This window comes from Mrakia frigida (genome assembly GCF_051309035.1).
Source record: "Mrakia frigida strain ATCC 22029 unplaced genomic scaffold BDY24scaffold_8, whole genome shotgun sequence".
NCBI classification, from domain to species: Eukaryota; Fungi; Basidiomycota; class Tremellomycetes; order Cystofilobasidiales; family Mrakiaceae; genus Mrakia; species Mrakia frigida.
The window spans coordinates 641,721-662,003 of NW_027481273.1; the positions used below are offsets into that span (position 1 = coordinate 641,721).

The following is a 20,283-nucleotide window of genomic DNA, read 5'->3' on the forward strand; positions in this document are numbered from 1 at the left end:
TCTCCCGAAAGAGCGATTGAAAATCAGTAGGGTCATCGAGATCATCACTTCCAGCAAATGTGGCTCCTCCTTACTTGAACTACGAAAGAGGAAAGGTAAGGAAGAGAGTCAGCCTCGAGCTGGACGAAAAGAAAGACGACGACGCGACGAAACACTCACCACCTTCCCATCGACCCACTCCTTATCCCCAACCTTCAAGTCCCACGCCAAAGCTCCCTCCAAAAACTCCCTGTCTTCCTTCTTCTCGAGGTCCAGCTCCTTCACATCGTAGCTGTCGAAGTCGGGAGCGACGTCGAAGACGACTTTTGGATCCTTTCCTCGAAGGATGGCGATTCCTGTGATGATCCTGAAAGATTAAGCGAAGAAGAGGTTCAGCTGGGAAATGTATAGATGCTTGAAGGACGAACGAGTCGTTGGGCTTCCCCAGAACGCCGAGGGAGGCAAAGAGGTATCTGGGGATTAAACGTGATCAGTCAAGGGGAAAGAAGGAAGAGAAGCTTTGCAGGACTGACTTTCTCGACCCCTCCAATCGAGTGAAGAACCCAGTGATTTGGTTGGAGGACTTGAAGGTGAGAGTGAGCTCTTCGTTGAACTGCGAAAGGAGAACGAAGCGATCAGCTCGACGCGTCGAGGCGGGGAAAGGAAGAGGTTTCGCACCTTGAAGTCGATCCTCCAGATCGAGAAATCGTCCTTTTGGAAGTTCTCGTACAACCACGGGATGGCTTCGGCTCTCGTGTCCTTGTTGGAGTAGGTTCTCTTCCACTCGTCGAGGTTGAAGGTGGATTTGGGAAGAAGGTCGAGCGGGCTCGCTTTTTTGACACGGTCGAACGACTCTTCTTCTGACTGCTCGGCTTCCTCTTCCGGTGCTGGTTTGGGCTTTGGAACGACGGTAGCAGCGGCTTTGGGAGCTTTGGGAACTCTCTGTTTGGGAGCCTGAGATGGAGAAAGCGAGGGGGGAGGGTCAGAGGATGAAAGAGGTCGAATGAAGGACGAAGGCGAAAAGAGATGAACCTTGGAGGATTCCTTCTTGAGAGGAGTGTATACAACAGCCGTCGATGCTAGAGCGACGTCCTTGTAGATATGAGCGATCTTTGGATTGTTGACGATGCTGTACGAAGCAAAAGAAAACGAGCTGTCAGATCCTCCATCCCCTCGACGCGACCGAGAATCCAACACTGACGTCTGCTCAAATCTGAGTGCATTCGAGAACTTCGTTTGCTCCTCCGGCCCAAAGATGAGACTGAATCCATCGGCGAGAGCGACTCCGATCGTCAAATCTGCAAGGGTGATTCGATCTCCGACGAGGAAAGTGTGCGAAGTGAGGTAGGACTCGAGGACGGAGAGCGCTGCGAGAGTCTTGTCGAGAGTGATTTGGTAGACGGGCTTGAAGTAAGGTACTTCGTTGTCGAGAAGACCTCTCAAGTCGAGAAGAGGAAGGATGAGCTGCAGAAGAAGAAGGAGGGAAGGAAGAGTCGTCTTGTCAGAACGTGCTGCCAGACGAAAGCAAGAGATGAGATCTGCTCACCTCGCTCTCAGCGAACGAAATCCATTCGACGATCTTTGCTCTCTGTTCGACATCAGGGAGAAGTAATCCAGAGTTGGGCGAGATCGAAGCGACTGAAAGGCAGAGGAGGTCAGCTCGGTCGAATTGCGTTGAAGGAGGAGAGAGACTTACGATAGAAGGCGATGGCGGAGGTTTCGGTCAAGTAGAGCTTCTTAGAAACTGATTCGAGAGCAGGAGCCTTTCCTTGAGGGAACTGGAGAGTGAACGAGAAAGGGAGAAGTCAGAATGGGAGGAGGGAGGAGGAGGACGGCCCGACTGACCTTCTGCAAGAATTCGTCGTCCTTTCCCTCCTTGGAAGGATCGAACTCTGGAACGCTGAGCTCGACTCCAGCGTAGGCTGCGACGGAGAGGATGCGATGATTCTTGAGCGAGGATGCTTTGGGAGTGTAGAGAATGAGATCGGAAGACATGGTGGTGGTGGGTGGGAGGAAAGAGAGCGAGGCGAGTCAGATGGAAGGGATTGTTTGAGTCGAAGAAGAACCAAGGGAAGAAAAAAAAAAATCTAGTGGCCGTCAAGAAGTGACCTTTCTATGATTCACATGTTCATGGTCCATTAGAAGCTCATGATCTCGCCCAAAGACTCCCGTCTCCCTCCTCCCAAATCACCAGAACCCGACTCCTCCTTTTCCTCCTTCCATCTGCCTCCATCCCACCACAGCTCCACTCAACGAGCTCCATCCGTTGGCTATGAAACCTCCACCCGCTCTTCTAGCAATCTCCATGTCGACGACGACCATAAGATCTCGATCCTGCCAGGGGAGATGAAGATCGGAGGATGAACGGACGCGACGAATGGTCGAGCGAGGAGACGCGACGAGCTCAAGTTCGAGCATGCGCAGATGAGGAATAAGCCAGGGCTTGTGGGTGACTGTCAGAAAGAGGAAAACAGATCAGTCAGACTGAGGGAACAACGAGAAGATGTGTGTAGGGACGTACAGTCGTGAAGAACGTAAAGAGTTCGAACAGGCTTCGAGTTCGACGGCCTTGAAGCGAGGTGACGTTCGATGGAAGAAACCATCTGAGTGACCGTAGGGTAGCAGTGCTCGATGAAGGAGGACATGGAAGTCGCGTTGAGTCCAAGAGGAGGAGGAACGAGTCGATTCCAACCGGTGAAAGAGGATTGGGACGCGAAGAGGAACGGGCAGTGCTGTTTGAAATCTGCATACAGCGAGGGAGAAGACGTTAGCCCGAAATCCATGTACAGGAGATATATTGGGGGCTTACCTCCTCTGCGAAGATGGACAGCGAGCACGTCGTCCAGATCTCCCAACGAGAGCCGTCCTATCGAACGCGTCGTCGCGTCCAGGACTCTGTCGCCGAAACGGACCGTAGGAAGAAAGTCCTTTGAGTACTGGGGAAATAGTTCCAGGAAATCATCGCTCTCCAACCAGCTATATATCAAGAGAATCAAATGATCAACATCCTCTCCATCGCCTTCAAAGAGTGACCAACCAAAGAAAGTCGAACGAGGCGACTCACCTCCATTGGACGACTCGATCTCCCTCGACAACCAAGCATCTCTCCCCCTTCTCCCTCTCCAGCAGTTCGGCCAGCTGATCCTTGATCATCCCGCTCTCCGGTAAACTCCAGTTCACTCTCTTTGGATTGGGGCAGACGCGATCGAAGTACCTTTCCGAGGGATGGGGAGGGAGGTCGAGGAAAGCGGAGAGAGGAACGGGTTGAAGACCTCTAGGCTGCCAGAAGATCGGAGGAGGGACGTAGGTGTGCTTTGGGGATAGGATAGAGACGAGGTGGGAGAGAACGAGGGTTTCTGGGGGGCAGGGATCAAAGAGAGGGAAGAAAGTCAGCTTCGAAGCGGGGGAGGGAGCGAGCGTGGGCTGAGACTCCGACCTTGGATCTGAACGAAGAAAAGATGCATCAGCCTGATGTTCGCACAGAGAATAGAAAGCAGGACTTCGTACTTACCTGGTTGTTGAAACCTATCGAAGAAGAGGAGGGAGAAGTCAGCCACCCTAGATCGTAGCAGTGCGGTTCTTTCAGCCCTCTCTCGCTGAGCCGAACGCACCTGCCCCCCTCAACTGCCTGAACGAAACGAGGTTTCCGATACGTCCACTCTTCTCCAGCACTTCCGAGTCATGCTCCTCTTGCAGCCAGTAAGACGAGTAGTCTGGTGAGAGTCGGAAGTGACCCCAAAGAAGGAGGGAGAGGAGGAGGAGGAAAAAGAGGCGAGCGAGAGCTTGCCGACCGAAGAGTTGGCGAAGAAAGGGAGGTCGAGCTACAGGCATTCAGCCTTGAAAAGCGTGAAGAGGAGATCGTGAAGGGAGAAGGAGGGAGAGGTGCTGGTAGTTTGGACTCTGGGTGGGAGTTGACCGTTGGAAGGAAGGAAGGAAAAGAGTTGAGCTCGAGGAGGTTGCTCACCTGAGTCTCCCCTCATTGTTCCCCGCCGCGCCTCTTTCGTTCCGTAGTCATTTTTTCGTAGAACACCGTTAAAGTGCGAGTCCAAGAAGCAGGGTATAGTACTAGAGCAGTGAAGCAGAGGGGTATCTAAAGGACGAGTAGGACTATTGCGAAAATCAGAGACGAAAACAAAGCGAGCGAGCGAGCGAAACCAAAACCAAACAAAACCCTCCCTCACGCGCCATTCCTCTTGGGCTCCTTCCTCCTCATCAAGCTAGAGAACCTTCCCAAAGACGAGCCGTCCTTCTTCCCCAGCGCAGACGACCTACTCAGCACTCCAGAGTCCGATAACTCGCCCTCCGATCGAGAAAGTCGACTCGAGGACGGACTCAGGAAATTCCCGCTCGCTTCCCTCCCTTCGCTCCCATTCGAAGCTCTCGGTAGACGACCTGCTCCGACGACGAGTGATCCTATCGAAGAAAGCCTCCGACCTGGACTTGAGGTGGTGCTGCCGATCGAACGAGCGTCGGCTGAGATGCGAGACTGCGAAGTCGACTGTCTGTCTCGATCTCCTCCTCCGTTGGTGTAGTTTGACGACGAAAGGAAGTCGGTGACTCGAACGGGTGGTGACTGAATGGCTTTGAATGAGGCTGAACGAGCTCGTTCCTCTCGATGGCGTTGAGCAGCGACTCCAAGGGCTGAAGGAGCCTCGTCTCCCAAACCGACGGGGAGGGCGATTCCGATCCTCGAGATCTCCTCGGCGAAGGTCTGCAGATGTGAGGGAGGGAGGTCAGAAACCTGGTACCGATGGAAACACAGTGAAGGAAGAGGCTTACCCTATGGAAGAACTGCTCGATGGTGAGATGGAAGGGCATCATCGCCTCGGGACAAACGAGGGAGTGTAGGTCGAGACAGCGAGCGAGAACACGAGTCTGCAATGTGTGAAAAACGTTCTGTCAGTGCTTCGGAATTGAGCAGCAGCGACTCAGTAAAGCGAGCTGACCTGATCTTCGATAGCAGCCCTCAGCGACTCGATCTCGTGGGACTTGTCAGGGTTCTGAGCGATGAACTGAGCGGAGAAGAAGGCCTGTCGATAGGCGGGCACACCACCATTCACTGGCGAAAAAGGAAAAGGGAGAAATGGTCAGCTCAAAGAAAGTCGAAGGCGCGTCGAAGGAAGAGTTGGACGAACTGGGAGCATCGACCGCGCCGTTGAGAGCCATCGAGAGAGGGTTCGTGTTGAGTTCTTCACCAGTCTCCGAGAGTGCAGTGTACGATTCCTCTAAAGCCTGAAGAAGAAGCGAAGAAGAAAAAGCGGTCCGTCATTGAGAAGCTCGAGTCGAAAAAGGTCACAACTCACTTCAAGCTCTTCCGTCTTCGTTTTCACATCTGCAACGGCACTCGCTATGGAGCTGATCTCGACAGTCCGGGTGCTCTTGATTTCCGACCTCCGAAGAACCGTTGGGAAGCTCTCCTGACAAGTGATGAAGGTCTTCTCGATGAAGACGTCGGCGATGTCTCGTTCCCCTCCGACTCGACCACTCTTGTTGAAGGGACGGGAGTGCGAGAAGACGTTGACGTTGCTGGAGAGAGATTGAACATTGAGATAAGATCAGCTTACGGAGAATGGCGAGAAAACGGAGGTCGAGAGGAGATAGGAACTCACGAAGTCTCGTAATACGTCCTGATCCCCTTCGCCACCGCTGGGTTGAAGACCGGAAGAGACTTGTCCGGCTCGGGTTGAACAGCGAGGACCTGAATGTAGAGATCTTCTCCATTTTCGACGTGATCGGGAAGGATGATGGACTTGATGAGCTTTGCCTGCGAAGAAGGAGGAGAATGGTCGTCAGTCGAGAGCGTGCGATTGAGGTCGAAAGCTTGAACGGGACGAACCTGAGGATGCTTGTTCTGGAGCTGATCGCAGAATCCACCTGTCAAGAGAAGAGGAGGAGAGGGCGTCAGCTTCGAGGAAAGCACGAGGACGAAGAAAGGAGGAGGAGGACGAGAATGCGACGAACCAAACTTCTGCCATTCCGATCCTCTGTAAACGAACCGCTGTCCTCGAACGGCGAGAGGGAAAGGTCCGAAGTAGTTGACCATGAAGTAGTGAGGGTACGGCCGAGGTTCAGAGACGATGGACTCGAGCAGACGAGAGTGATGGGAGAGAAGTTCGGCGAGACGAGCGCTGAGAAGAGGGAGAGAAAGATGACGTTCCGTCAGCAGACTTTAGAGAAGAGCTCATGATCGGACAATGCGACTCACTAGTCGAAAGTGGTGTTCTGATGCTGGTACTCGAGCTCCTTGGAAACCTCGATGGCGAGTTCGAAGGCTTTTCCCCGACCTGATCGACGAAAGACGAAATGTCAGCTTCTTCGTTCTCGAAGGAAAAAGGTTACGGAAAAGCTCACCGAGGTAGTCGAGCGTCTGAAGATACAGGGACTCCTTCCTCCCGAACTGAGACTGACGAGGCAGCTCGAGCTCTCCGTAGACGAAAGGCTCGACGAACGCGTTCCGGTTCCACTCGTAGAGGGATGCGTGAAGCTTGAGAGTGAGACCAGCCTCGGTGAAGTCTCCGCTCCGGACATGAGCAGCGACGAGTTGGTGAACGTAGTTGATGTCTGAGGGTCGAGGAAAGGACCGAGGGACGAAGAAGAAGAAGAAGGGAGAGCGAAGACGCGTCGAGTCAGCTTCTTCTCTTTTTCTACAAGAAGCAGTCTCAAGTCGACTCACACATCGTATCCCTCCCACCCACGCTCCTCAAGAAGTTCAGAAGTCTCAAAGTCGAAACGACGCGATCGTCCTGGTACTCCTCTCCGTCCGGAAGGTCTCGAAGCGAGATCAAGAGCTTGAGGAACTGATCCACCGAGTTCAACCACGTCGTGACGGCTTCCTGGAGTTGTAGATCGACCGACGGTCCAGAGAAGAGGAGTCGAAGAGCTGAGACGAAGTAGTCTCGAGTGTGGTTGTCTCCGTCGTTGTCCTTCTCCATGAGTTCGTCGAGCTTGTCGATGACTTCCGATTCGACCTGAACGAAGAACGACGAGAAGGCGAAGGTAGATCAGCTTGGGAGTCGGAGTTCGAAGGGACGGTGGACGTACCTGTCGGAAGTTTCCTTGGAGAGACCATTCAGAGAGGATCATAGTCTGTAGTATCGAAGAAAGATGAACGGCAGGTCAGGGAGGCGCTTGTTGGAACGAAGAACAGGAGGGAGAGAAGACGAACGTAAAGGATTTGAACCGCTCTCGTCCTGAGCATATCGTGCTGACTCAAGCAGAGAGTAAGAACCGGTTGAACCAGCGAAAGGAATTGGACCTGGTAACGACCGAAGCTGACGGTTACTTTGTCGAGAGATGGCCAACCGATCGAGTCCCAAAGTCGATGAAGGACGAGGACGCCGTCTCCTCGGATGTCGCCTGCGAGTTTCCAGACGGCTCGACGTTTCTACCAGGTCGGAAGAGAAAAAATTCAGTCTTGGTTTGGCCGAGAAGAGGTAGTGGGACGAACCTGAGGACCGAAGGCTTCGATAACAACCTCTTCCGAACTGAGAAGGGCAAACATCGTGTCGAAGCAGGACTTCCACAGAAACGAGTCGAACGACGACGCATCCGAGTCCTCGGGGATGTTGCATCGTTGCATGACCCTTCCAGCTTCGTCGGCGAGCTTGAGGATCGAGTTGTGGGCTGTTCGAGAGAAACCGAGACGCGTCCGTCAGCTTTGCCTTCTCTCCCCACTCCTGGGATATTCGATCCGAGCTCACCCATGACCGAGCAGTTAATCCAATTGCTCGGGAACGCATCGAAAGCCAGTATCGAACTCGAAGCTCTGAAGAACGACGAGAGCATCCTGTTGACGTTTTCCAAACCTTCCACCTCGATCTGTTCCTCGAGGTACATCTGGAGCGCTCGATGAGGTTGGATGTTGATGAGCACGCAGATGACGACGGCGATCTCTCCGAGAGCGATGTTGAGACCTGTTGGAGCTTCGGAAGTGGACTCGGATCCTTCGTTGGCGGTGCGTTGTTCGGGTCGATGAGCGACGAGAGAGAAAGGGTAGGTGGAAGGGAAGACGACTGGTATTGGAACGGCGACGGTTGCGACTGAGCGATGTCGATCGATGACTTCAAGGGTTTCGGAGTTTCGGAGTTCGTGGTAGGATTCGAGGAGCCTTGGTCAGAGAGGAAGAAAAGAGTGGAGGGAGTCGGTCGAGGAGACGAGTCGAGGAGAGTGGAACGAAACGAGCTCACATTGGGAAGCACGAGAAGACCAAATCGATATTGTCCCTCTCCCCATTAAGAGCATTCCGGTCCTTGCTGATCGACGGCGAAGTGACAGCTTCCGAGAGCTTATCCAGGACGACGGCGACGACGGTAACGGCCAACCTGAGAGCCTCGACCCAGGCGATCCTGGCGTTGTCCCTCGACGGTCCGTCTTCGGTTTGGGAGACGAGCGCACTCTCCTGGTATCGACCTAGGTGAGGCTTGATCCAGCGGACGAGAGCTGGGACGAGAGAAGCTCGAGCTTCGGGGTCATCGAAGACGACGCTTCGCGCCGACTGGAGGTGAAGGAGGAGTTTGAAGATGACGGCCTTTCCTGTTGGTCGAGGGACGGCGTCCGAGAAGGAGATGACGATCGTAGCGAGTTCCTGAGCGTCGAAGGTTCGGGCGAGGTCGGGGAGGATGTCGGAGAAGTGTTGGACTGAGAGAACGAGGAGGGGAGAAGGTCAGGAACGGGAAGAAGGACGACGCGTCGAACACTCGGACTCACGAGCAATCGTCTGGGTGCCGATGATTGAGCTCGGTTCCGTCATCGTCATGAGGTCGTTGAAGTCTCGAAGAAGAACTGAAAGGTGTTCGAGAGCAAGAATCAGCTTCGTCTCTGTCGAAGAAGAGCGGAAAGGGAAGAACTCACGAGCAAGTCCACTCTTGAACGACGAATCGAGATGCTCCCTCAACCTCTCCGACGTCCCTCCCATCCCAGCGTCCTTGTACTTCTGAAGATCCCGAGACCGAGAGATGAATCGGAAGACGTAGTGCCTGAAACGAACGGCGGAAGCAAGAAGAAGAGAGCTCGGGTCAGCATTGATCTCGTCGACAGAGAAAGAGAGAGAGAGAGGAAGGACTTGAACTCACCAGACCTTGATCGCCGCCCTCAACTGCTTACTGCTCTTATCCGCCAACAGCCCACTCATCGACCTGATCAACTGATTCCAAACCGACGCACTAGAGAAATGCTTGTCGATGTACGCGTCCAACACGGGTTTGAAGTTCATGAAGCGACGATCCTGAACGATCCCGAGAACTGTGATCAGCGCCTCGAACACCAGTCCCTCCACCGCTACTCGTTCCGAGGGATTGGCGACCATGATAGCGAAGAGGGAATCGAAGATGGGTCCGAGGACCTTGACGACCTCGACCTCCGAAACGAATCGGAACTGGGAGAGGACCGCTGTGAGTTCCGTGGTGTTCTCGAGGAGACCAGATTTCTCCCAGTTGAGGAGGCGGAGGAGCACTTCGGATTGGGTGAAGGCGGTGGAGCAGAGGAAGGACCGGATGGTCATGGAGTCGCGAAGGGGGACGAGGACTCTGGCGAGGTGGGAGGGGATTCGGAGGGTTTCGATGCTGGATCCGTAGGAAAGGGAGGAGGGAGCTTCGAGGTATTGGAGAGGGAGTTGAATTGGTTTGTCTATCCGGTAGAGAACGAGCGTGTGATCTCCGTCTGGGACGAACGAGGCTCCTTCCTCTGGGACGAGCGGGAGGTAGGCGAAAGCGAACGGTCGTTCGAGTCCTGTCGAATCCGAAGGGGTCGACTTGTCCCTGATGGGTGCTCGTTGACGGAAGGTGAAGTAGAGATGACATCCAGCCATGATCTCGACGGGGATGTTGGAGATCTTGATGAGTTCTCCGAAGGTTGGAGTGACGTTTCGACCGAAGACGAGAGAGGAGAAGGTCCGGACGGGAGGTTCGCCTGCTCCTCGAGAGATGGATCGATCGAGGCTGATTCCTTCTCGAGTTCGAACTTCGACGTTGACTTGGTACGACTGGGAGGTGGTCGAGGCGGCTCCAACTCCGAAGGAACTCATCCCTTTCCGCATTCGAATGCTTCCTCCTCCTGATCCGTTGAAGTCCGCCGACCAGAGCTGAGAAAGGGACGAAATGGAAAGAGGTTAGCTTGTAGGATATCATTCGAAAAGGTGAGGGGCAAAGAGAACGAACCTTGACGTAGAGATCGTTCCTCGTACTTCCAGGGAAGACGACGTCCGGGAATCCGAGTCGTTGAGTCTGAGGGCATCCCTGGACGAGCGACGGGTTGTCCTTGACGATGGCTGGAGTCTGACCGAAGAAGAACTTGAGGTCGATGGCGATCATGTCGGCCCTGAAAAAAAACAGCGAGAGAACAAAGAGGGGAGTCAGCTTCGTCGCGTCGAGAAGGAAGAAAGAGACGACGCGGCAAAAACTCACCTCGGCGACCTCTCAAACTGGCTCGTCCGACTCTGAATGATGTCCTCGTGAAGCGTAGCAAAGTTGGCCTCGTCGACTGGAACGAAGATCTGCATAGGGACCTCTCTGGGCTTGGTCGTCGCGTCCTCCGCTCCCTTGACGAACTGACTCACGTCCACCACCGCGCATCCGAACGGCCTCCTGAACGAAACTGTCGACGTCTTGTTGGACCTCGACGACGACGAATGATGCTGTTGTAAATTCGAAGGAGGTTGAAGGAAATGTCCTCCCGATGATCGTCCGTTCGAGGCGCTCGACGTGTCCGGTTGTTGTTCGTTCATCGACGACGCCGACGAGCTCCTGATGCTGGATCCTGACGAACCGAGACTTCCTCCCACGGCTCCCATCTTCATAGCTCCACACCTCACGATCCTACACACCAGCACCACTTCTCCAACATCCTGAGGTCCCAAGTCTCGAAAGAGCGTCCTGACTCTCTTCCCCAACCCTTCCGCCTCGGTATCCGCCACGGGCATCCCATGCGAGTTCATCACGACCAGGAACTCCTCCGAGATGTACTGGTTGATCGACCTCGAGTAGAGAGCGAAGTGAAGTTCCGACGTCTCGCTGGGCATGCAAGGGTTGGCGACGAACGCTCGCAGCTCGATGAAGAGGTGAAAGAAGTCTCCTGAAAGCGGCTCGTCCGATGAAAGGGGCTGGTGTGGTTGCTTTTTGAGGAGAGAGGAGGAAGAGTGAAGGGAGTTGGAGTGCTGGGAGAGGGAGATGGAGTGACGAGAGGGTAGCGTTGAGAACTCGGTTGGTTGAGGGAGGATGGAGGATTTGGAGGTCGAGGAGGGGACGCCGAGAGCGTTTTTGCCCCAGAGGTCGAGACCGTTTCCGAGGGGTTGGGAGGTAGAAGAGGCATCGATGTAGGCTGAAGCCTGAAGAAGATCGAAACGAAGATAAGGAGGTTCAGCGAGGGATTCACGAGACGGAAGAGAAGAGGTTGACGCGTCGAAGTCGAAAAGAAAGGTGAACTCACGACTTGCATCGAGTACATCCTAATCCCACTAACCCAACTCCTGCTATCCACCTCTCCCAGTCCATCGGTCCCACTGACAGTCACCAAGCCTCCCGAAACCGGATGTCGAACGATCACGTCTAGTCCCTGAGCGACATTCCCCTTCACGAGTCTCGCGACGCAATCCCGTCTTAGGATGGAGAGCTCCTCCGTTCCTAGGTTCCGGTCGAGTAGATGACGGCGACCGACGTGAAGAGATGTGATGTGTTGACGAACGATGTGGAAGAGGCGATAGTTTCGAGTGAGGAGGTAGGTGAACATCCGCTGAGAGACACGCAGAAGGGTGTCAGGACGAGTCGATTCGAACGAAGAAATCGGAGAAAAAAGAGAAAGATTTGGACTCACAGAGTACCACTCTCTTGAAGCAGTAGAAATCTCATCCACCAGAGCCTCCGTCGCGCCACTGACCGTCTCGTCTCCAGCCTTCAAGCTCGGTATCGGCGGAGGCAGCTTCTCTCTCGGTCTCCTCCTCTCCTCCTCTTCCTCAGTATTCCTGCTAGGTCTCTTGCTCTCATCCCCATCCATCTCTTCCTCTCTCCTCCGTCTTGTAGAACCCTCTCCGTCTTTGTCGTCCTCCTCCTCCTCGGTGAGAGCTTCCATCTGACGCGTCTTCCTCGCCTTCCCTTTCCCTTTCGAGCTCCCTCCTCCTCCTCCAGCGGAATCTGATGATGCCGACGACGATTTGGGGTGGTGAAGATCGTCCCATACGGTTGAAAGGCGTCCTTCAGCGTCGTTGAGTTCCTCTCGAACGTGGATGAAGTTGGCTGGGAAGATGCCTAGGCAGACGGACGGTTCTGCGTTGGTGGGAGATGGGTTGTTGAGTGGTTTGCGAGAAGAAGAAGAGGATGGGTCGGAAGATGAAAGGAGGGAGGAGGCTGAAGGTGTCTTGGTTGAGGCGACGACGTATCTGAGGGTGGGAGCAAGAAGGGAGGAAAGAAAGGTGAGCTCGACGCTGGTCCTCGAAACCCGAGATCAAAAGGAACAGCTGAACTCACCCTCTATACCACATGTTCCTCTCCCCTCCATGCCGAGGAACGTATCTCTCGAACGCGTAAACTTCATCTCCGACTTCGAGGTCGGCCTTGAGACCAACAAGACGGAGAGAGGAGGGAGGAAGACGAGGAGAGCGAGGGAGTGAAGTCAGCCCTTTCTCGTCGCAACTCGACCCCTAGAAAGTGTGAAAACGCACCATCAAAGCTATGGAAGCCTCTGCTCCTCCTTGAGCTGAAGACTCGGCGTGAGATCCGTTAGAGTGAGTGGAAGTTCTGGAGGAGGAGGTGGGAAGGGAAGAAGCAGGGGCAAAGGGGTACTAGGGGAGGAGGGCGAGAGGAGATGAGATGAGCTTTGAAGGGGGATCAAGGGCGGAGGAAGGGAGTGAGAGCTCACTATAGCGAATCCATAGGCAATCTGTGATGGTAGAACGAGTCGATATCAGCATGGAATCGAGGAAGAGAAGGAATGGAAGAGAGGGAGGAAGAAAGGGAGCTCACCTTCGGAAGTGGTTCCCAGCGATCTTCACCGCGAGGTCTGTAGGGGAAAACGATACACAGAGACTGGTCAGCGACATACCACTCTATCAAAATTATACACTCGAAAGAACAGATATCCAGGAGGAAGGATGGAGGAGAAGGAGCTCTCTGAAACGAGAGGTGGTGATGAGCTCGCCTCTTCCCTCCTTCCTTCTGACGACCTCTCTCCTTCCTTCGCTCTTCAGCCCTTCCACTGCCCTCGTCGGCACCCATCCTTCGCAATGAGAGCAGGCATTAATCTCCGGTCCCATCCTAGCCAAAACTCAGAAGCTCACCGTGTTGAAGTTGTCGCCATGTCTGGCCCAGGAAGAAGGGAGGGACGAGCTCAACAACGAAGGGCGGCTCTCGTCAAGTTTCAGGAGGGATCCAGAGGAATTCAAGCTTGGTCTTCGAGTTGAGGAGGAAGATAGAGGGATTGGAAGACTGAGAAGTTCGTTTTGTAAGTTTAAGGTAGAGATCCGTGCTGGGCGTTGGGAGAGAAAGGAAGCGAGGGCTGGCAGGAGAAGAAGCGCTCTCACTCTCCCCTCGGCTCGTTTCAGTCACTTTTGCTGGTGCAATTTTATTTTCCTCCACTCTGACCACCTTTCCCCAAAGAAGCCTCTCTCGAAGACTCTCGTCTCACTTCATTTCTCTGATTTTTCCCTGTATCGGACGCCGTTTCCTTGCCGACCAGAAACGCCCCTCTCCTAGGCAGATTTCGACGTCGAGGTCAACCTCCAAACCACCACTCCCTTCCCTTCCCCTCTCCCCTCTCCCGCTATGGCTTCCCTTCACAAATCTGCTTCCAAGCTGAATGCTACCAACAAGAGGAAATCCGGAGACGACATGGAGGAGGACGATGAGCTGCCCGTCGTGTCTGTGAAGACGGTCAAGAGGAGGAAGGACAAGGTCAGTTCAGCTTTGACTTCTTCCTTCCTTTCCAGGCTCGAGCTCTCTCCGTTCTTCGTTTCGCTACCAGAGCGACCCTTGAGATCAAGACAGCATGCTGATCCGTCCCTTCAAATGTACAGGTCCTTCTTCTGAGTTCTCGAGGAGTTACTATGCGAATGAGGCACTTGATGGCCGACCTCGAAGCTCTCCTTCCTCACGTCAAGAAGGGTTCGTTCTCGCTTCCTCTCCCTCCTCTCTCTCTCTCTCATCTCTCCTCCCCATACAGCAGCATCTGAAGCTGACTCTTCTTCTTTATATACCTTCTTCTTTTCAGATGCCAAGCTCGACTCTAAACACTCTCTCCACCTCCTCAACGAACTCGCCGACCTTCACTCTTGCAACAACACCCTCTACTTTGAAGCCCGTCGTCACGAGGATCTCTACCTCTGGGCATCCAAATCTCCCAACGGTCCTTCCGTCAAGATGCACGTTCAGAACGTTCACACCATGGACGAGCTCAAGATGACCGGAAACTGCCTCAAGGGAAGCAGGGGAATCGTCAGCTTCGATGGAGGATGGGATCAGAAGCCAGAGTGGGCGTTGTTGAAGGAATTGTTGACTCACGTGAGTAGGATCGAGTCTCGGATGGCTGGGCTAGTTGGGGAGTGGCCTGCTAGAGAGGGAGACGGAGGGAAGGAAGGGAGGGTTGAGCTCGAAAATGCTGAAGCTGAAGCTGACCTTTTCCCCCTTCCGTCTTTCCTTCGCTCGTTCAGATGTTCTCTGTCCCTAAAACCTCCCGACGCACAAAACCCTTCATCGACCACATCCTCACCTTCTCCATTCTCGACAACAAGGTCTGGTTCCGAAACTACCAGGTTCGTTCCGCGTCCCTCTCTCCCTCTCCTCCCCTTCGCCGTCGCCTTCCTTTCCCATCCCAGTCCACCCAGCAAAGCCACGTTTCTGCTAGTAATTGCTTCCCTCTCTCAAGCCGAAGGCTGATACTCTATCTCGCCCTGTTTCGTTTACAGATCATCGAGAAGGACCCTCTCGTCCCCGCCGGTCCTCCTCAAACCTCCCTCGTCGAGATCGGTCCCAGATTCGTCATGACTCCCATCAGGATCTTCGAGGGTTCCTTCTCGGGTGCTACTGTCTTTGAGAATGCTGGTCCGTACCTCTCCCTTCCTTTCCTCTATCTATCCCCTTTCCTCGTTTCAGTCCGACCTCGAACGCGTCTCGTCCCGCTTTCTCCACACGCTCACACTCCTGCTTCGTCTCGTTTTCCGTTGTTCCGTCATCGCAGAGTTCGTCACTCCCGCCGCTCTCCGAGCTACGACCAAGCGAGAGGCTGGAGCCAAGTACCGAGACAGGAAGATGGCCGAGAAGGGTCAAGACTCGAGGAGGGAGGAGAGGAGGTTGGAGGAGCCGGAGTTGGCTGTTGGAAAGGTCTTCGCTTAGGTCTAAGGGGCTCACTGTGTATCTCGATGGTTGCTGTTCTTTTAGGCGCGCCTTTGGGTCTTGATGGAAAACGAGGAAACGAGAGGACGCGACGAGTCGGCGAGAGGGTCCGCGTTTGGCCAAGTTTGGTTGACCCAAGTTGGCCTTCCTCTTCCTTCCCCTTTCAACGTTCGACCACCAACCATCTCACAGCTTCTTGATCGATCTCCTTTCCAGCGTTCCCTTCCTTTCGTCTCAACTCTCCAACAACCAAGCACCCATCAGCATCAACAAATGAGCGAACAAGACGAAGAAACTCCCCTTCACATCGAGTCCGTCCCTTCGCCCAGTCCCAACAACCTGGAGAACAACTCCTCTGGTACATCCCTCTCCCTTCTTCCCACCCTCCCACTCCACAAACCCAAACCTGACTTCGTTCGTCCTTCTTTGGAAACCAGGTTCAACGCAACCATCTCCTCCCCTCCGCCTCGACCTCAACCTCGATCTCCTCTCGTTCGACCAGCGAGGAGCTGTGATTCAGCAGCTGTGGCTCAACTGCGCTACGACGGAGCCAACGATGAGGTTGTGCAAGAGGGTGGTGGAGAGGCCTGAGAGGTGAGTTTTCAAGCGAAGCGAAGAGAGGGAGGGAGGAGGGATTGGAGAGGGGAGAGGGAGGACGACGCTCTTGGAAGGACTGAGAATGAAGTGAGGAGAAGTGGGTCGGTCGGGCGATGTAGGGTGAAGGGAGCTGCTGAGGACCCGAGGATGTAGATGCGAGGTCGTAGACCTGACTTGTTGTTCTTGAAATCCAGCGTCGCCGAACTGGGACTCGCAGAATCCATCGCGTCCGTGCGGAACTTGATCAACACCTCCATCTCCTCCGCCACGACTGAATGGTTGGCAACTCGAGACTCTCGGCTTGATCGGCTTGTGAGGGGAGATTCGTACGAGCGGGATCGGTACGAGAAAGAGTACGGGACGGAGGAGGGAGGTGAGTTTTGGATTTCGAGTTCGACGCGTCGTTGCCCACTTTTCCGATTGCCTTTCTTCCTCCCCACGTTCACGTTCCCTCGCGTCAACTGACCTTCGAATAATCGACGTTCCCCTTGTTCCTCAGGCCCAAACTTTTCCCCCGCCCTCCTGCCCGTCGTCTCCCTCATCCTCTTCCTCTCAACCTCCCACCCCACCCTCGTCTCCCTCCCCGCCTCCAAAGCGGCCTTCAACCTCCTCCTCGAACTCGTCCAGCGTCTCTTCCCGTCCGAGAACTCTCTCCCAGCTCCGGAACTTTCTGCTCGAATCGACGAAGCCCTGATGAAGGTCGTGAGGACGAGATGGAGGTTGTCGCAGTCGATCCGCGGAGGAATTAAAGGAGATCAAGAGAAGTGGGACGTGAAAGGGGACTTGAAGAGGATCATGGGATCTGAGTTCGAGAGGGCTAGGAGGAAAGGGTGTAAGTTGGAGTTGGTTGGTGGATTCTTGGATGATTTGGTTGAGGAGGGAAGAGGAGGAGGGGGAGAGAGGCAGAGGGAGAAGGATCTAGGGGAGAGGGTTAGGTTGGGGTCGAGATAAGGATTTGCTCTCACTTTTGGTGCGAAATATATGTTGATCGGTGGTCTTCATCTTTGATTGAGAAGCAAATCTCAGACGAAGAGGACTGTAAGAGGAAGAAAGGGACGGAAAGGTCGAACCACGACGCGTCTTTTGAAGAGATCAATCTGCCCTTAGAGATCACTGGATGAGCACGGGAATCATACAGACTCTCAACGAAGCATCTGAAGACTTTTCTGATTGTAGAGATGGATGCAGGGGAGGGAGGGGGCCAAAAAAGCAAGGGCTCGTCGATCTATTTCGAGCTGCGACGCCTCCCATCGAACTGCGATTCCCTTGTTTCTCTTTCTCGCTCTCCCATCTTATCTTAAGAAGCTCGCAGCTCTAATCTCCATCTCTTCCTCGAACCATCACAAGCTTCGTTTTCCAGCTCCGTCTCCCTCTCGATTTCTTTCAAGGAGGAAAGAAGTTGGAAGGGGTGACCGACCGACGACGACGGCCTCGCTCTCGCCCCCTCTTTTCAAAGCACTGCGCTCGTCAAGAAGAGGGCCTTGTCTTCCCCTTGGTCTCTCTCCCTTGACCTCCAACCCAAACCCTTCCTCTTCTTCTCTCCCTTCCCTTTCTTCCTTTCTCTTCAGCCATGCTCGCTCTCTCCTCCGCCCTCCTCCTCGCCTCCCTCGTCAACGCCCAGGCCGGCGTTATTTCAAGCGGTCCGAACGGGTAAGTATACGTCTTCTTTCCCGCTCGACTGTTTTTCCAAGCATCTTGGCGAGCTTGCTTTCCAGAGAGCTCGAGCGTCGGCTCTCGAGCTTTTTCGTTCTTGACCGTCACCTCCTCCTCCTCTTGAAGTACAGAATGCTTACCTTGTCGCATTTTCGCTCTCTTTACTTCGTTCGTTGTCCTTCCCGAACCACAGACCCACCAACCCCGCTGCTCCTTCCCTCGACACTCCGGTCAATCAGACCTCCATGTCGCGACTCGTCTCGTTGAACTCCTACGACGATTTGTGAGCTCTCTCCTTCCTTCTCGCCGTCCCTATTGCTCCTCGGAGAGCCATAGGTGTCCAAAATGAAACTTCAAGAGCTGACAGACCCCCTTCTTCCTTCTCTTCCCCTCTTCTTCTCCCTTCCCCTCCTCCTCCCCTCTCCCTCTCAAAATAATGTTACCACCATTCCCGACCAACTCAGCTGCCTTTGGGGACCTCCCGTTGCCGGAGATACTATTGGAGATACCGAGGGAGAGCAGGTCGCTTGGTGCACTAGTGAGTTTTCGTCTCCATCTCGCTCTTGGGAAGGAAGAAAGGCCAAACGAGGTTCGATGCGCGCGTCTCTGATCGCCCTTTCCCCCTTCGTACCGTCTCATTGAAACTCTACAGAGCCTAGGAATGACGCTCGAGTCATCCCTGATGGTTCGTACTCCTGACGTTCTGTTTTTAGCGGAGGAAAGGCTCGAGCTCACCCTCGTTTTTCCTCGCTCCTCTTTTCCTCGCTTTGCCTCCTCGCTTCGATCTTCCCTCCCTACAGGAACTATCACCTCCGTTCACGTCGTCAAGACTCCCAACTACATTCAAATCCAAGGACTCCTGGATGGGACCAAGATGAACATCATGTTCGTTTGGTTTTGGTTTACTCCTCTCCAGCGCTTCCTCGCGTCCCTAGAAAGCTCACCATGTTTTCATTTTCATCCTGCAGGGCTGGAGACCAAGGAGGAGAGCTTGATCCTCACGGAGCCACCGGAGAGGGAAACCCCGTACGTCTTCAAGAATCCGAGGACGGCGTCGAATTCAAAGCTCACACGTTCCCACTGCTTCTCGCTCTTTTCCTTTCACAGGTCGGAGGGAACGTCACCTCAAACGTCTCGGGAGCCGATGTCGTGAGTACATGTCGCTTCTCTCGAGGAAGATTGACTTCTTTTAACGCAATCGTTCGACGCGTCGGCTCGTTTCTTCGCTTCCTCTCGCAGTTTTACGAGGAATGGATGAGTTTCATGTCGGTAGACATGTTTTGCCTGCGAATCTGTACTGCCGAAAATTCTACCTACTCCGCGGCCATCATGTGTGAGTCGTTCATCTTTTCCCCTTCACCTCGTTTCTCGACCTGACTGCTTCTCTTTTCTTTGACTGCAGGCCAGCACGAGATTGATCTTCTTGGATGCCAGTGGGTCATGCCTGGAGACTACACCGACGACTCCTTTACTACCTGTGGTACGTCTGCGTCGAGAAAGGTCAAGGGTTCGAAAAAACGAGGGCTCACGACACGCCGTCTTCCTCCCCTTTCTTTCTGTTCTCCTCAGACGCCGATGCGGCTTACCCTCCTGGAGTCTACCCTCAGCCTGATGGATCGACTTCGACTTTCCACCAGCGATTCACTGTGACTGGAAGTGAGTTTGATTCCTTCTTCGCTTCCCTCGTACGCGTTGCACCTTCTGACTGCTTTCTTTCTCTTCCCAGCCGCCCCCTTCACCATCGGAGTCACGTAAGCTCCAGCTGTTTATGCTTGTCTTCCAAAGCTCTTTCACGACCTAGACTGACTCTCCTCGTCCTTCTTTCCATCGTTTAAGCGTCACTCCCTCGGCTGCCTACTCCATCCCTGCCAGCTCCAACTGCGTGACTCACACCTCCCCTTCCAACGGACTCGCCGCCATCGTCACCGCCGCTGTTTCCTCTGGCGTCGCTTCTGCTTCCGGCGCTGCGATCACCTCTGGAACTGGAACGGGAGCTGCTGCTTCAGGATCTGGAACCAAGGCCGCTGCTGGTGAGTCCCTCTCCTTGCTCTCTTCCTTCCAAAAAAGCATTCCTGAACTCTCTTAATATATTTTTTCATTATCGCAGGTGTCTCCTCTGGAGCTTCCGCTACTGGAGCCGCTGCCTCTGCTACGGGAACCACCGCTTCGTCCTCCGCTGTTCGAGGAGAGTCCCGCGTCTCGTTCTCGTCCGCCATGCTCGTTCTTGGAGCTATGGTTCTCGGAGGTGGAGCTCTTGCTATCTAGATTTTTTTTCGTTCTAGAGTTTGTTCCTCCTCGTCGCGTCTCATTCGTCTCTTTTTTAACCCACTTCGCGTCGCGTCTCCCTTTCCTTTCTCCGGTTCAGTTCTCTCTCTCTCCTACCCTCCTTCACTGCATCTTCTTGGACTATAGTTCACCATACTACCACTTTAAACTGCTGCTCTCTTGCTTTGCTTGCTTGTTTCGTTCCTTTCGCTCGCAATCGTCCACTTCTTTTCGACGAGGTTTCGTCGCTGCCGCTCCTTTCTTTCGGACCAAAAACACCTTGCTTAGCTTGTCGAAGGAAGGATGGGCACTTTTAGTGAAAGTGCTGACGGGGTTTGGAAAGGAAGAAGACGTGACGAAGGCGGGAAGACGAAGAACGACGACGCGTCGGAGGGAGGGAGAGAGAGAGAGAGAGAGCGAGGCCCTCCGACAGCAGCATAAAACTTGATCGACGGTTCCGAAGACAACTTGGGAC

At 54.1% G+C, this 20,283-nt stretch overlaps 6 protein-coding genes across 6 annotated transcripts; 2 read left to right on the forward strand and 4 right to left on the reverse strand.

Annotated features, from left to right (window-relative positions):
- Positions 1-16: 16 nt before the first annotated feature.
- On the reverse strand, positions 17-2,069 carry BDY24DRAFT_382981 (putative elongation factor 1-gamma (ef-1-gamma)). The gene is made up of 10 exons (XM_076639597.1): positions 1,825-2,069; positions 1,676-1,757; positions 1,526-1,617; positions 1,181-1,443; positions 1,012-1,108; positions 658-933; positions 513-592; positions 408-452; positions 160-346; positions 17-79 (listed from the first exon to the last, which is right to left on the reverse strand). Exons 1-10 carry the CDS (start codon positions 1,972-1,974, stop codon positions 71-73), a joined length of 1,281 nt encoding a protein of 426 aa, XP_076498612.1. The 5' UTR covers positions 1,975-2,069; the 3' UTR covers positions 17-70.
- Positions 2,070-2,107: 38 nt separating this feature from the next.
- On the reverse strand, positions 2,108-3,960 carry BDY24DRAFT_276729 (O-fucosyltransferase family protein). Its single transcript, XM_076636941.1, has 6 exons — positions 3,591-3,960; positions 3,487-3,504; positions 3,044-3,335; positions 2,789-2,955; positions 2,501-2,722; positions 2,108-2,432 (listed from the first exon to the last, which is right to left on the reverse strand). Exons 1-6 carry the CDS (start codon positions 3,808-3,810, stop codon positions 2,167-2,169), a joined length of 1,185 nt encoding a protein of 394 aa, XP_076498613.1. The 5' UTR covers positions 3,811-3,960; the 3' UTR covers positions 2,108-2,166.
- A 63-nt stretch (positions 3,961-4,023) lies between these two features.
- Positions 4,024-13,434, reverse strand: DCK1 (guanine nucleotide exchange factor DCK1). Its single transcript, XM_076639598.1, has 28 exons — positions 13,244-13,434; positions 12,930-12,966; positions 12,826-12,846; positions 12,629-12,748; positions 12,435-12,520; positions 11,785-12,346; positions 11,401-11,703; positions 10,380-11,299; positions 10,134-10,293; positions 9,051-10,057; positions 8,830-8,954; positions 8,686-8,760; positions 8,166-8,616; positions 7,680-8,086; positions 7,427-7,602; positions 7,145-7,363; positions 7,021-7,065; positions 6,653-6,947; positions 6,331-6,540; positions 6,185-6,263; positions 5,941-6,107; positions 5,816-5,853; positions 5,589-5,743; positions 5,283-5,505; positions 5,115-5,211; positions 4,926-5,038; positions 4,759-4,854; positions 4,024-4,690 (listed from the first exon to the last, which is right to left on the reverse strand). Exons 1-28 carry the CDS (start codon positions 13,261-13,263, stop codon positions 4,157-4,159), a joined length of 6,741 nt encoding a protein of 2,246 aa, XP_076498614.1. The 5' UTR covers positions 13,264-13,434; the 3' UTR covers positions 4,024-4,156.
- Positions 13,435-13,727: 293 nt separating this feature from the next.
- On the forward strand, positions 13,728-15,293 carry BRX1 (ribosome biogenesis protein BRX1; the record flags this gene model as incomplete). The annotated part of the gene is made up of 6 exons (XM_076642705.1): positions 13,728-13,856; positions 13,979-14,066; positions 14,173-14,462; positions 14,612-14,713; positions 14,867-15,002; positions 15,139-15,293. 6 exons carry the CDS (start codon positions 13,728-13,730, stop codon positions 15,291-15,293), a joined length of 900 nt encoding a protein of 299 aa, XP_076498615.1.
- Positions 15,294-15,651: 358 nt separating this feature from the next.
- Positions 15,652-16,620, reverse strand: BDY24DRAFT_276814 (uncharacterized protein). Its single transcript, XM_076636942.1, has 2 exons — positions 16,353-16,620; positions 15,652-16,263 (listed from the first exon to the last, which is right to left on the reverse strand). The coding sequence occupies exons 1-2, from the start codon at positions 16,430-16,432 to the stop codon at positions 15,810-15,812; spliced, it is 534 nt and encodes a 177-aa protein (XP_076498616.1). The 5' UTR covers positions 16,433-16,620; the 3' UTR covers positions 15,652-15,809.
- A 605-nt stretch (positions 16,621-17,225) lies between these two features.
- Positions 17,226-19,886, forward strand: BDY24DRAFT_276849 (uncharacterized protein). Its single transcript, XM_076636943.1, has 13 exons — positions 17,226-17,540; positions 17,737-17,826; positions 18,008-18,081; positions 18,196-18,228; positions 18,344-18,428; positions 18,512-18,569; positions 18,651-18,692; positions 18,783-18,876; positions 18,946-19,023; positions 19,113-19,199; positions 19,270-19,294; positions 19,380-19,573; positions 19,651-19,886. Exons 1-13 carry the CDS (start codon positions 17,461-17,463, stop codon positions 19,806-19,808), a joined length of 1,098 nt encoding a protein of 365 aa, XP_076498617.1. The 5' UTR covers positions 17,226-17,460; the 3' UTR covers positions 19,809-19,886.
- Positions 19,887-20,283: the final 397 nt, after the last annotated feature.

Excerpts from the sequence above, each read along its gene's own strand:
- BDY24DRAFT_382981 (XM_076639597.1), bottom strand. The coding sequence starts at position 1,974 with ATGTCTTCCGATCTCATTCTCTACACTCCCAAAGCATCCTCGCTCAAG. Across the intron at positions 1,618-1,675 it reads CTCCGCCATCGCCTTCTATC|TCGCTTCGATCTCGCCCAAC; the intron begins GTAAGTCTCTCT and ends TCTGCCTTTCAG. Across the intron at positions 1,444-1,525 it reads TTTCGTTCGCTGAGAGCGAG|CTCATCCTTCCTCTTCTCGA; the intron begins GTGAGCAGATCT and ends CTTCTTCTGCAG.
- BDY24DRAFT_276729 (XM_076636941.1), bottom strand. The coding sequence starts at position 3,810 with ATGCCTGTAGCTCGACCTCCCTTTCTTCGCCAACTCTTCGGTCGGCAA. Across the intron at positions 2,956-3,043 it reads GATCGAGTCGTCCAATGGAG|CTGGTTGGAGAGCGATGATT; the intron begins GTGAGTCGCCTC and ends CTTGATATATAG. Across the intron at positions 2,433-2,500 it reads TCTTTACGTTCTTCACGACT|TCACCCACAAGCCCTGGCTT; the intron begins GTACGTCCCTAC and ends TCTTTCTGACAG.
- DCK1 (XM_076639598.1), bottom strand. The coding sequence starts at position 13,263 with ATGGCGACAACTTCAACACG. Across the intron at positions 8,617-8,685 it reads CGGCACCCAGACGATTGCTC|TCCAACACTTCTCCGACATC; the intron begins GTGAGTCCGAGT and ends TCGTTCTCTCAG. Across the intron at positions 6,541-6,652 it reads GGGTGGGAGGGATACGATGT|ACATCAACTACGTTCACCAA; the intron begins GTGAGTCGACTT and ends CTCGACCCTCAG.
- BDY24DRAFT_276814 (XM_076636942.1), bottom strand. The coding sequence starts at position 16,432 with ATGAGGGAGACGACGGGCAGGAGGGCGGGGGAAAAGTTTGGGCCTGAG. Across the intron at positions 16,264-16,352 it reads CGTCGATTATTCGAAGGTCA|CTCCCTCCTCCGTCCCGTAC; the intron begins GTTGACGCGAGG and ends TCCAAAACTCAC.
- BDY24DRAFT_276849 (XM_076636943.1), top strand. The coding sequence starts at position 17,461 with ATGCTCGCTCTCTCCTCCGCCCTCCTCCTCGCCTCCCTCGTCAACGCC. Across the intron at positions 17,827-18,007 it reads TTGAACTCCTACGACGATTT|CTGCCTTTGGGGACCTCCCG; the intron begins GTGAGCTCTCTC and ends CGACCAACTCAG. Across the intron at positions 18,429-18,511 it reads GGGACCAAGATGAACATCAT|GGCTGGAGACCAAGGAGGAG; the intron begins GTTCGTTTGGTT and ends TTCATCCTGCAG.